The 14899-nt window shown below is 44.2% G+C and overlaps 1 protein-coding gene and 1 pseudogene across 1 annotated transcript; both read right to left on the bottom strand.

The window, feature by feature from the left end:
* Positions 1 to 874: 874 nt before the first annotated feature.
* On the bottom strand, positions 875 to 6236 carry LOC139444783 (uncharacterized). Its single transcript, XM_071225735.1, has 2 exons — positions 6074 to 6236; positions 875 to 1089 (listed from the first exon to the last, which is right to left on the bottom strand). Exons 1-2 carry the CDS (start codon positions 6234 to 6236, stop codon positions 875 to 877), a joined length of 378 nt encoding a protein of 125 aa, XP_071081836.1.
* A 5085-nt stretch (positions 6237 to 11321) lies between these two features.
* Positions 11322 to 14688, bottom strand: LOC139444780 (lysosomal alpha-glucosidase pseudogene; annotated as a pseudogene).
* Positions 14689 to 14899: the final 211 nt, after the last annotated feature.

Here is a 14899-nt window from a genome sequence, read left to right on the forward strand (position 1 = left end):
CGAACTTCAGTAATGTATCTTTGATCTTCTGTATTGTATCTCTGATCTGCAGTAATGTCTCTATATCTTCAGTAATGTATCACCGATCTTCAGTAATGTATCTCTGATCTTCAGTAATATAACTCTGATCTGCAGTAATGTATCCCCGATCTGCAGTAATGTATCCCCGATCTTCAGTAATGTATCCCCGATCTGCAGTTATTTATCTCTGATCTTTGGTAACATATCAACAATCTACAAGGTTGTCAGCAACACACTGTTTTGGGATATTACGCTTCCATTGGCAATGACATATCATACGCTGATCTAAATTAACACGAAGCTTCCATATAAGAAGCATGTAATAACGTACTCACTTTTGCATGAGGCAAGGGCCTCTCCCGCTAGCTGCATGTTATTAACCCCGCACAGTGCCAACCTGCGTGCCAAGAGCTCTCAACTGTAATCTTTACCGAAGCCACACATGCACAGGCCCATGTCGAACTACACCAAACAAGTAGACCCAATAACACATCCTGTGTACAGACCGCCGTCATAGAGCTGGAATATTGCTGAGTGCGGCGTTAAACAACAAACACCTCACGACTAACGTATGTGGCTGGGAACTTTTCTAACCCGGAATCCCCGCAGGTTCCCAATGGTGTCACCTCTAACGACTATCAGTGGGGTTCTGGGGACACATTCTAACCCGGTTCCCCACGGCGTGATCGCTGCGGTGAAGTAAAGACAAGTTTGTGAAAAATAAAATGGACGTATTGGTCATAGGAAACTTATGTACTTGCACATCAGCTTTATTTACGTGTTTAAATGTATTTTCGACATCATAAGTTAGACAAGGGCAGGTAACTCTGTGGTGTCCAGTGGAGCTGCCATCTTACCATCCACTGTTATCGCTGCCACTCCTGGTATCCCCATCATCACCAGCATCTCTGATACCCTTATTCTCATCACCACTACCATCACTGTCTTCCCCAGACATGCCATGACTGCAGTCTGCAGCGACGTCAATGCTGCTGGATTTCCCTCTGAGCAGTTTAATGTCGCCATCAAGTTCTTCCAAGATGTCCCTGAAGCAAGGCTCCACGCATTCTGGGGACAATAAGTCAAAGTATGAGCAACAAGGAACAGCTTCCATGTTGGGATGAAGGTAAAGAAGATAAACATGGTCCAAGACACTAAGTACTACCAGTAAGATGGCGCGACAAGTCTCGTATAAAAAGTCTCTCTTCCACTCAGACATACATATACTAGCAATATGGGGCGGTCGGGTAGCCTAGTGGTTAAAGCGTTTGCTCGTCACGCCGAAGACCCGGGTTCGATTCCCGACATGGGTACAATGTGTGAAGCCCATTTCTGGTGTCCCCCGCCGTGATATTGCTGGAATACTGCTGAAAGCGGCGTTAAACCATGCTCACTCACGCATTTGCAATATATACTCTTCAAAAAAAAGAAACTTGACATAGATGTAAAACCACTTTTTACCAAATATCAAAAATAATTACATTAAATGAGAACCAAATAAGTCAAACAGAAAGATGATGTGTCTATAATTCGCGAAAACACATGCAAAGCACATAAACGTAGTGTTTGGGGATCAAATTTTCAGCTTCATCCAAACGTAACCGCCTGTACAAAACGTGCAGCACAGGATCCTGCATTTAGGAATGCAGGTCCCCCTGCTGAATGGTTATAAAAATCCACATCAACGGCTGTTCAAACAGTCCTTATAACGGCAATAGAGGCCAAGACTGAATGCAGCTCAACGGAACAACGCCATTGGGAGATTACAAGCTGGAGCAACTCAGCAAGAAGTGGCCAGGCACTTTGGCGTATACAGACAGACAATCTCCGCACTGTGGCCCCGATACAACAACACCAACAGAGTTGACGACAGACCAAGGTCAGGAAGACCAAGGGTGACAACCCAAGCACAAGATCGATACATCCGGCTGCGACACCTCCGAGACCTCACTACCACAGCCATGTCTACAACCACACAGATCCCTGGGGTACGCAGAATATCAGATCAAACGGTACGCAACAGACTGGGGGAGGCTGGACTTTTTGCACGAAGACCTGTTCGACGTCATGTATTGACCCAACGTCATCTGGCGGACCGTCTGCTTTGGTGCCAACAGAGGGTTAGATGGGCACGTGCAAGGTGGAGAAATGTACTGTTTACTGACGAGTCCCGTTGCCTTCTCACACGTGCTGATGGGCGCGCACGTGTTGTCTACAGACGTCGGGGTGAACGTTACGCCCCCAACTGTGTGCAGCAGGTTGTCCCATTTGGCGGCGGGAGTGTCATGGTATGGGCCGGAATTCATCACGGTAGTAGCACACCTCTCGTGCATGTGGCAGGTGCATTGACAGGTGTGCTTTACAGAGACTTGATCCTACAGCCTTACGTTCTTCCTCACGTCAACGTTTATGGCAGAAAGTTCAAGCAGGACAACGCTCGACCGCATATTGCACGTGTTTGTCAGGACTTCTTACAGCACAACAACATCCAGACATTACCTTGGCCAGCCCGGTCACCAGATTTGTCCCCGATTGAGCATCTGTGGGACGAGTTGGATCGACACGTTCACAGAAGGAATCCACCGCCCAAAACACTTCCGGCGCTTCTTGATGCACTTCAGCATGAATGGCAGCACATCCAACAGCGTGTTATTGACAACTTGATTGCATCTACGGGTCGTCGGTGTCAAGCGGTGATTGATGCACGTGGTGGGCACAACCGATACTGACACTTTCTGTACCCCTGTGACATTAACAGTATCGTGTACGTGTGTCTGTCTAGGTGACACGATTAATGTTTTGAACATTGTGTACATTGATCTTCAAACAGTGTTTAAATTATGGTTTCTGTGTCCTATTTTGAAACAATCGCATTATAATACATTTTGAAAGTCAGTGTCGAGTTTCTTTTTTTGAAGAGTATGATACCTGTCCGATAAGATAAGTTCGTTGTCCACCGACCCCGCAGGTGACATGGGTTGACGTACCCTCCGGGCACAGGAAACATAAACCAACTTAGATGGTACATCAAACCAACTTATAATGTATAATTGTGTGCATTATCTTTCTATTAATCATAAAAAATGTCAAAACCGGCAGTTATGTTGAAGAAACTACGTGAGGAGGAATCAGTCGATATGCAGTTTACAGTAAAATCGACCCGTGAAGATCCGCGGTAGAATAGGCCTTCAGCGACCCATGCTTGCCGTAAAAGGCGACTGTGCTTGTCGTAAGAGGCGACTAATGGGATCGGGTGGTCAGGCTCGATGACTTGGTTGATGCATGTCATTGTTTCCCAATCGCCGTCATTCAGCTTGAATATTTGCGGCGTTAAACAAACAAACAAACAGTGAAATTACTACACCATTGTTGCAGGAGAGGGCATAGGTGACGTCACATGTTATTCTATTTCACCCAATTAATCTTAAAATTCATTTCACTAATGATTGAATGTATTCTAAATCATGTAATATGCTACATGCTATATTTTATTGGTACAATAAAACCGGCTTTAAGTTGAGGGGAATGTCCGAGTAACTCCCAATTCCTTAAAAATAATGGGGCAGAGGCCATGCAGGGGCCGAGGCCCATTATATTTAAGGAATAGAGAGTTACTCGGATATTCCCCTACTTAAAACTCATAACTACTATTATACTTTGACAAAATATTCTGTTGTGGAAATTATTTGAAAAATAAACCAGAACTCTTTGTAGACTGTATTTATACTGTGAGAGTCGCCCTTGCGGTGATGCACGAGGAATGCGTTCTCTGCCGCTGTTGCACGTGCGCCAAACTCTTTCGCGAGCTGACATTTACAATGCATGGTACACGGCTCTTCTTTATTTCGTTGTGTCCAGAACTAGTATATATCAATCGCTTTCACATTGCTAATACATGCTGACGGGGATAATAGGAAATATAGAGCCCCGAACAAGGATATATATATAACCTGATTGTTTTTTTCTCGTCAAAGGTTTATCTTATTGCTATAAATATAAACATTGTTGTAGGTAACCTGCTCGAACACGAATATATACTAGCTTTTAAGCATTATGCAAAATTATGAAAAAAATGTATGGCTAATTTCACACCATAACTTGATATGCCGCCGTAGCTGAGGTTAACAATTACAAGTCCTCTAATCAAATCATGCGCGTTCGAATCCCGCTGACGACACATGTTTTCGGAAAAAAAATGAAATTATTCACTTGCCAATAAATGTCAAAAATAGTTCCATCTGTTCCAAGTGGAAATTAATTCAAATGTTGATTCAAGATAATGTACAGTTGACAAACAACTCTCCATTCCTGAAACATAATGGAGCGTTCAAACAATAGAATGACGTCACAAATGTGTTTTAATCGGGACTCGTGCAAGCATCTCCGTATGCAATAATCGCATATCACCTTGCTAAATGCCCAGGATCCTTTCGACATCATAGCTTCTATTTGAGTCACACGACACTTACATTAGGCATCTAATCAAATAACATGATATTGGTTACAGGAACTCCGTGTAAAAGTGTCACAAGTACTCGACTTGTGCGGATGTTTTGTACGGATTCAGAAACAACTGGGAGATCCTGGCATCATATGGACTTCCCTCTCAATACTCAATACTCAAGGAAACGTATTTTCCACCAGAAAAAGAAATCCTACTTTTTCATATAAATCGAGGTTGCTATTTTGAATGTAGATCTATCCCGAAATCTGGTACGAGTAATTTTGATTGCTGTTTCGGTTAGCTTGTTAGCGACAGAATTTCTGCGCTCGGTTAGCAATACGAGGGTTGGAGATCGGGGTATGGCTTCCGCATTTGGTGGCGTATGGGCTCAGGATATTTGTTTCATAATTTCATAATAATATGCTGGATAATATCGAGGACAGGTTCACTGACTCTTCAGAGAGTGAGTGAGTGAGTTGGGTTTAATGCCGCTTTAGTGAGTGAGTGAGTATAATTTTACGCCGCTTTTAGCAATATTCCAGCAACATCACGGCGGGGGACACCAGAAATGGGCTTCACACACTGTACCCATGTCGGGAATCGAACCCGGGACTTCGGCGTGACGAGCGAACGTTTTAACCACTAGGCTACCCGACCGCCCCGCCGCTTTAAAAAGTATTCCCGATATATCACGGGGTTTCAGCTTCATGAGGGAGGAAAGCCCGAAGTTATGCAGGTCTTTACCACGAGCACGGGTATAGTGCTGACAAAACTAGAGTGAGTGAGTGAGTTTGGTTTTACGCCGCTTTTAGCAATATTCCAGCAATATCACGGCGGGGGACACCAGAAATGGGCTTCACACACTGTACCCATGTCGGGAATCGAACCCGGGACTTCGGCGTGACGAGCGAACGTTTTAACCACTAGGCTACCCGACCGCCCCGCCGCTTTAAAAAGTATTCCCGATATATCACGGGGTTTCAGCTTCATGAGGGAGGAAAGCCCGAAGTTATGCAGGTCTTTACCACGAGCACGGGTATAGTGCTGACAAAACTAGAAACATAATCGGGGCGAACTGGGATTCGAACCAACGATCATAAGTTCTGTCGTGTCCAAGGGACGCAAGAAGGAGACCCAAGGGTAAAAAAACCACCAAAATAGTGAGCTGGAAAAAAGCTACGATGCAGTCAGCATGTATCTGGAATTCGAACCCCAAACCAGTATATCCTGCGCTGCACTGGGAGTTTCAGAATCTTAGAACACCGGGCCATATGTACCCTCTTTAGTGATGTTATACATCATCAAACTCAGACTCAAGTGTTACTTGGACTAAGCGTATTGGGTAATAAGCAAGTATTTGGTCAATGCATGGTCCTAAAGTTTGTCCATTTTCCAAAGAGACACAGACCGCTGCGTATTAACTGACTTGTCACAGCGAACAATTTGCTCAATTCACATACGTTTTGTGGATATGCCTCTATGACATCATGTAGTGTCCACAACAAAATATTTCCTATTACGCAATTCCTTTTATGTGTGGCGCAGAACTTATCAATTTACCATCGTAGAATGGATTTACACAAACTGGCTTACCGAAGATCGTCTCACCTTTCTCACAAGCGGGACAACTGGCTCTGGCAGCGAAACGCACTCGTTCCATCTCTTGGTTCATCTTGTGCACCAACACATCAATACCACCGAGATGGATGCAATCTACTTGAGGTCCAGGCAGGATGAAGAGGGCAAACAGCATGACAGTTTGAATGTCCATCTCTAGCGTTATGGAAGCTCTTACAATATGCCAGGATAATTAGGTGTGTCTTAGCACAGCGAGGGAACACCGGAGGGAAGATGCACTGAAATAATTCAAACATTTTGAATTAAGAATTGAAGGAAGATCTTTATCGATCTAATGGTGCATTAATTCGTTCTAAAATGGATTTGCACTCTGCTGTTTTTAGAAGTCACATGACAAGGTTCGAATCAACAGCTGCGGGCGTTGCTGTATTTCTTTATCCTACACATATTTATTAACGATCAAAGCACAACTAAAGATTCTCGTCCAATAAAAAAACGTCATTCGGTCAAGTGGAATAAATAGTTTACTGAAATAAACTGCGTTTTTTTTTTATGGAGTTGAGCATTTTGGATCCCGTTACACAAGGGATAAAGTGTGTTTGTTTGTTGTTTAACGCCGCACTCAGCTATATGACGGCGGCCTGTAAATAATTAAGTCTGGACCAGTCAATCCCGTGATTGACATCATGAGCATCCGTCCACACAATTGGAATACGATGACACGCATCAACCAAGTCAGCGAGCCCAAGTTAGTCACCTCTTACGACAAGCATAGTTGCTTTTTACGGCAAACATGAGTTGCCGAAGGCCTGCTAGTGACATAGAAGTGAAGCACAAAGAATGAAATACTAGTGTTGGTTTCCGAGACAGTGTCTCGATACTATGGTAAAGGACCAATCACTTAATAGCCTTGATGGTGTCTCGGATTTTCTTTTGAGAATAATTGTTCATTCAAAGTTTCAATGTTGTTTGCTTTCTGTTTAACGCCGCACTCAGCATTATTCCAGCATATGACGGCGGTCTGTAAATACTCCAGTTTGAACCAGATAATCCAGTGATTGACATCGTAAGCATCGATCAACGCAACTGTGATACGATGACATGCATTAACCAAGTCAGCGAGTCTGACCACCAGATCCCGTTCGTCGCCTCTGACGACAACCGGGATGCCCTAGATCAGTTCTTATCCGATCCTATAAGACGTCACAACTCATTGTTTCCCAGGGCACCCAGCCTGCCCTGGGAAACAATAGCCACCACTTTAAGAACCTCAAATCATATGAATGCAATTATAATTGTATTTGTTATTTAAGGGCGCATTCAGCAATATTCCAGCTACATGGCGGCCGACTGTAAATCATTGAGTCTGGACCAGAGTGAGTGAGTGAGTATGGTTTTACGCCGCTTTTAGCAATATTCCAGCAATATAACGGCGGGGGACACCAGAAATGGGCTTCACACATTGTACCCATGTCGGGAATCGAACCCGTGTCATCGGCGTGACGAGCGAACGCTTTAACCACTAGACTTACCGACCGCCCCCTGGACCAGACAATCCAGTAATTTATATTAGGATTTTTTTGTTTATTTGTTACTCCGCCCTAGCTAATATCCAAGCTTGACAATCCAGTTTGTTATTTGTCGACTTCCAAATTGAAACATCAGGTTAGTCCAGAAATCTATACTGTAAGCATTCAATGATAAACCAACAAATAACTAAGAAATGGTATATAACTTTATAGCAAAATTACTGCATAGCAGTCACAATGGCAGTACACAATAGAGTGGCAGTACAACATTTAATGTAAATAAAACAACAATGGTAGTGTAAAATATAATTGCAAGGTTATTAATATAAACCTAGCAGCAACCGTGGTGAAGCTTAAAAAATAGGCCTAGGCTGAATATCCAGGGGGGGGGGGGGGGGGGGGGGGGGAGTGTCTAAACACAAAGCTGGTATTGATGACTGTAATGTAAGACGTAATGTGAGATGCGAGATGCACGTCCTTGCCCACTTATACACCGAAAGGCAAAAGAAGCGCCACTTCTGAAAATACTGATAAAACTTAACAGACACTGGCAGTTACATGTTCTGTGGTCAATACACTCATTTATCGTTCTACTGCTTCTTTTTGTTGCCTTAAAGCCCATTTAACAATTGAGTTTAAAATGGACTGCTTTGCCCAAACGCACCCTATAAAAGTGCAATGGGACTCAGTTGCGGAAAAGTCTTGTCAAAAACATGATGCACGTGCATATCGTGGATGGTACGGGTATAAAAGACACCAAAAACTGTTAATCTGGCTTTCGTTATTTCGATTGATCAGCCATGCCAAGATTATCAGGAAATGAGAGACAAAAAGCGATCGGAGGACTGCAAGCAGGCCAGAGTGCACAGGTCGTTGCAAATGCATTCAATGTCAACGTCAGAACGATATATCGTTTGCAACATCGCCACAACACCACCAACACCACCGACGACCGACCGCGTAAAGGTCGTCCTAGGGCCACTACACCCAGACAAGATCGGTTCATGAAACGCCAACATCTGCAAAACCGATTCCGAATGGCCACTGAAACAGCTCGGCAAACCATTGGCAACCACCAGCGTGCCATCAGTGATCGTACAGTCCGACGTCGCCTAACTGCCAACAACATCTCGTGCCACCGTCCTGCTTATGTACCCATCCTGAGAGATTGTCACCAACAGGCCCGATTGCAATGGGCCAGGCAGCATCAAAATTGGCGTCAACAGCAATGGAGAAGAATCATCTTCACTGAAGAAAGTCGCTACTGTGTTTCAACGGTGGATGGCAGAGTCAGGGTCTGGCGAAGGAGGGGTGAATGTTATGCTGATGCTTGTGTTATGGAACGAGACCCATGGGGCGGCCCAAACGGGGCGGTTTGGTGTGGAATCGGACTGAACCAGAGAGTGGGACCTATTGGTCCAGGCAGGGGTAATGGCATTACAGCACTCCGCTACATTCCAAGTCCTCAGACCCCATATCGTGCCTTTTTTGCCCGTCATCAAAACCACACCTTCAACAAGACAACGCCCGTCCCCACACTGCCAGAGTCACCAGCGACTTCCTCCAGCAGCACAACATCCAAATCATGCCTTGGCCTGCCCTCAGTCCGGATTTGAATCCCATTGAACACTTGTGGGATGAGATCCAACGCCGACTCAACGACGAACGCCCAAGACCGACAACTGCAGCAGAACTGTGTGTAGCGTTCCTGAGGATATGGACCATACCCCTATGGCCTTAATCAACAGGCTAGTCCACTCCATGTACAGGAGATGTGTGGCTGTAGTCAACGCCCGTGGTGGCCACACCAGGTACTGATTTTGGACCCCCCAGCAGTGATGTCTTCTAGTGCCTCCCCAAATTCACAATTCGCAAAAACATTCCCAAGACTGTTAATTTCATGTGGGTCAAAAAGTGACTTTCTCCGATGTCTTTACTTATATATAGACTATATATATATATATATATATATATATGATACATCCACATGACGTTTTTTTTTGCCTTTCTTTTGTATAGTCTAAATACCCAATGGAAGTTTCTAGACAGTGCTGATTGAGTCTAGCTGTTCCGGAAGAATCTAGGTAACACTTGACTCAAAAAAGCATCTAAATAACATAACTTCCACACCACTGCTTATATTAGATAGTTCTAAATTCCTCATCCAAAACTAATTATTGTTCAAACACAATGCTAAGAACTTCTACTGAATTAATACAGAAACCATGTAAATACAATTGCAACATTATTTCACAATACACTACACTACCACAAAACAAGTGACTGACCTGGGCATCGATACATTCACATTATGGGGGATACGGATGACGTGACATCAGTCAAGTTATTGAGTCAGACCACCCGATCCTTACGTCTTACGACCCCCGGGTTGCAAGGGACCAATCCATAGATGGTTGCATCACCCCTGTCTCTGAAACGTTTTCAATGAATTCAAGACCCGTGAAGATCCGGGGTAGAATAGGTCTTCAACAACCCCTGCTTTTCGTAAAAGGCGACTATGCATGTCGTAAAGGGCGACTATGCTTGTAAAAGGCGACAAACGGGATCGGGTGGTCAGGCTCGCTGACTTGGTTGACGCATGTCATCGACCCCAATTGCATGGATCGATGCTCATGATATAAATCACTGCATTGTCTGGTCCAGACTCGATTATTTACAGACCGCCGTCATATAGCTGGAATGTTGCTGAGTGCGGCGTTAAACAACCAACCAACCAACAACCAACCACTATGTCTTTAGACTGCACCTCTGTGTCTGTGGACCAAAAATATGTCTATTTTCTCAGTAAATACTGTCTAAACGTCAATATTGTTTAGGCAATGGTGTTCTTGTAAATACAACATATCTGCAGAATCATTTGGCGCCATATAATAATTGGGGCGGTTCACTGTAGCAGGACGACGGAAAATAAGTATTTCTTCTTGAAGAGTCTATAAGTTGCTTCAGTGAATGACTTCATTTTAAGAATGGTTTTATGTAACATAGAAATTTTGTCCTTTGTTTATTTACGTATCGCAAATATATATATCATATTTTGAGAATGCAAAATGCTCCAATAATACATTACAATTATTACTCAATGTGATATGTCCAATACAGAAACGTTGTCGTCTAATATCTTTTCATTACTTTGGAGGCAAATCCGCATCTCACACGTATCGACAACAGGATAAACTCGCTCGTCGTATTTATATACCTGACAGCTCCTGACCATTGAGTGCGAAATGTTAGACCACTCGTCGTGTAGTACAAGTTCAAGATTTTGCAGCGTCTGTAGTTCAGAATGGTGACGTCCTTTCTGCGATTTAGAGGGCCAAGGTAGGCCCTGAACATTGTGGTTGTGAAAGTGAATGAGTGAGTTTGATGTTGCGCCGCTTTTAGCAATATTCCAGCAAAACACGGCGGGGGATACCAGAAATGGGCTTCACACATTGTACCCATGTCGGAAATCGAACTCAGGTCTTCGGCGTGACGAGCGAACACTTTAACCATTAGGCTACCCGACCGCCCCGTGGTTGTGTAAGAATGCTGCTTTTACACGTTCTGTATGCGGTCTATGTATTGTCGTGTTGAAAGAAGAAATTTACATCATAATGGGATAAACGTGTGGCTGTGTCCGTTTTCTCAAATGTTCAAGATGCAGTGGCAATACAGGACTTCTGTAAGTCGTCCCAGCCTCTGATTCGAGGAAAAAATAGATCAGTGAGATGTTACATTTAGGTGTTTATTTACAGACATAAGATCATAAACAAGTTCACTTAAATAAATGTATCCCAGACAATTTCGAATTGATTAGATTTAGCAGGTTTCTGGATATTTACAAATAAAAAAATGAGCTTAAGCTTCTTTCCAGCGTCGTGTATTTAGCTACACAGACCATCATTAGAATGGATTTAATCTTTTCAAACGTAGTGTAATCAACATTGGATAAATCAATTCCAGAGGATATTCGAAAATCAGTTCGTCATATCAGATAATAAGCTCAATCTTAATTCTCGGGGATTATAATACTTCTTTCTAACCCATGACTGAGACACAGCCATTATATTTCCGATGTCCTTAGATTTCACGTAAAGTGTTTATCAAACCATACCAGGCATAACGAGTCATCGGCACTGGATTAATCAAATCACAAGTATAAACTGAAGTTCGGTATTTTAACAGTCAAATATCCATGTTCACCAGATTACTTATCGTCAACTACTGGTTCATGAAACATTCCAATTTTTCTTTTCTTTTTTTCAAACTTAATCACGTTTGCCTTGTCACCAGTTCACACTAAGCGGTTGAAGAAGGCTTACAGACAGGCCATGCAATTTTAAAACATGGCTTTTGTCATCAAATTGAGGAACGACAGGAACATTGTTGACCAGAACTTGTTTTGGCATCTTGGTGACACCAAATATTGTGATTCCATCCAGTTTCATTTCCGAAAGCATGTCATAGTTATCAACCAAAACCGTGCTCTCAAGAATCTTTCCTGCCACAGAGAATGTCACCAGACTGTATTTCTCCTTCTCCACAGAATCTAAAGACTTGCCATCGTCCCAGTACACTTCCCCTTTGGCAGAACCGTCACTTGCTAGTGCAACGATCAGCGAGAAGCTCTGAATCCGGAGAGCTGCAGTCGTTGTGGAAGCTGGTTTGGTGGGTAGTACTGACCCTCCTCGAACGTGCAGGTTGATCTTTGACAAGGGGGCATCAAGTAGAACACTCTCACCGACGGTAGACAGACGAGAACCGTTGTAGAAGTCGTACCATACGTCAGAAGGGAAGTAAGCTGACACAGACGTAGCCCCTTCTTCCAGGACGGGGGATATGAGGAGGGATGTGCCCCACAAGAACTGTTTGTCGACTTCTGAAGCTTCTCCTGGGTACTGGAAAAATAACGGTCTGACAACTGGCGTTCCCTGAATGTGGTTCCTGAAGAACAGACTGTAAAGATAGGGGAGAAGGAGGTACCTCGTCTGAAGAACTGACCTCATGTAACCCTGGGTCACCGAATCAAATGCTCCTGGATCTTGGTCCCCCTGTCCTAATGCATCGTGGTTCCTCATGAAGGGGTAAAATGCTCCAACCTGCATCCATCGGGTACAGAGTTCTGGTGTTGTATCTCCGCCGAATCCACAAATATCAGCTCCAACAAACGGAATCCCAAACATCTGGAAGTTGATAATACCAGGAATGGAATAATACAAGTCTGGCCACCCTGATGTGTTATCGCCAAGCCAGTGTCCTCCATATCGTCCAGAGCTTGGAAAGGTGGAGCGAGATATCACGATGCTTCTCTCGGACTTGAGCTGATTTAGGACACCCATTGATGCTCTCACTTCACTGAATCCATACATGCTGTGGACATTGTAATGGGATGAGATATGATGTTGTGCCGAGGGACAGAGGGTTCTTGAAAATAGTGAAGATCCGTCTATAACCGGGGGGATAAAAGGAGGATTGTCCAGGGAGTTGTTTGTACATCCTGATATTGATCCGTCTGCAAAGTTTGAAGGTTCATTCATGTCTGTCCAAAGACCATCAAACGACACTACATCGTGATACCTCTTCGCTTGTCTATACCACCAGTCTGAGGCATTTGGGTTAAAGAAGTCGGGGAACACGGTTTGTCCTGGCCATACCTTACCTTGCAAAATGCTACCATTGTATGCTTTAACGAAGATGTCGTCCTCCACGCCTTCATCATAGGGAGGGTAACTGCCAGGTGTCTGAACACTGCTAATACCGGGGTCCACTATGATGACGTACTTTTGGTTATTCCGATGCAAATCATCCACTATGTCCGGCAATCCTGCATATGTTTTGTTGTCATACGTCCAATCTAGATGAGATGACATGTAGTCTATATCGTTCCATTGCACATCATAGGGAATATTTGCAGCACGGTTCCTGTCAATGACCTTTTTCAGGTCAGTTGAAGACATGTAGCCCCACTTGCACAAATGGAACCCGAAGGACCAAAATGGTGGGAAGAAGGGTTTCCCGATAAGATTGACGTACTGTCGGACAACTGCGTCTGGCGTCGGTCCGAGGAACACATAGAAGTCCAGTATGCCCCCTATACTCCTATAGGTGAGTGCAGATGATCCGTAGGAGGGCTGAAGGTCCACCTCCATGGCATTGCTGTTTAAGAGGAATACACCATGAGCATTATTCTTTCCATCCAGGTTCATGAAAAACGGATGAGAACCATAGAGATTCTCGTCCAGTGTTGGTGCTTGATCCCTAGCCCAAAAGACGATCTTTGTCCACTCTGTATCCAGTTTGAGGCTTGACCGATGCTCACCTAACCCATAGACATTGCTTGTAGCCAACTTTGTTCCGATCTGGATAAACTGATCAGAGAATATCAGCGGAGACACTCCCGAAGAGTCGAATATGATCTCCCCTGTCGAGTTCCTTCGGATTGTGATAGCAAACTGTTCCACCGATAAACTGACCTTATAGTCCGGGTTGCTAGCCATCTCTGTCCCTTTTTGGAGATCGATAGGAACCTCATATCTTTTACTGTTGGGGTCAAATATTCTGAAGCGGAGTCGTTCATTAGTCTCATACGTGACCTCCAGCTTGAGCTCCATTACATCGCCCGGGTAGGGGGACTGTGTTGACCTTTGAAGCACAGCTTCCATTCCGTGTGTGGTATTCTGAAATGATGTGACTCTGTAGGAGTTGTTGTAGACCCGGGGATAGAAGCATGTTGGTACCCCCTGACCTACATTGATGTCCCAGCAGCACCCTCGAGCCTCACATGCCTGCTGGACCGCGCCATTTGTCTCCGGCCAACAGTCAAAGCGATCCGAGTCGAATGTGACGTCACACTGAGGGGCACTCACAAGCACATTAGGAACAGTAGTGTTCTGACTCGACGATTTCGATCCACAGTGGAAATAGCTCAAGAGGTTGTGAAACTGTGTCGGGTTTATGATGGAAAGGGTTCCGAGAGCAAACAGGGAAAATGTCAGCGTGAGGAGGAGGACGTCAAAGGTGAGTCCCCGTGACGTCAATCTCAGTCTCCTCCGAGATTTGGGGAGAAAAACGAGCATCTTTTCCTCTTTCCCTCCCATGTCAGTATATCTGTGTATACTGAAGTGTACAATGGCAATGTTATATTGCTGAGACAATGGCCTAGAAGATTAAATATGTTATCAAATGATTACATATCGTCATGTGATCACTGATATGAAAGTCCTATCAGCCCACACAAACAGCCTTGAACGTCCATGCGTGTGCCCTTTACTTTTGCATGGAACATTCAGCAGAATTCCAACTGTATTATGGCAGCAGATTAGTAAAC

The sequence above is a fragment of the Haliotis cracherodii genome, unplaced genomic scaffold (genome assembly GCF_022045235.1).
Source record: "Haliotis cracherodii isolate W230 unplaced genomic scaffold, xgHalCrac1.p SCAF_6, whole genome shotgun sequence".
NCBI lineage: Eukaryota > Metazoa > Mollusca > Gastropoda > Lepetellida > Haliotidae > Haliotis > Haliotis cracherodii.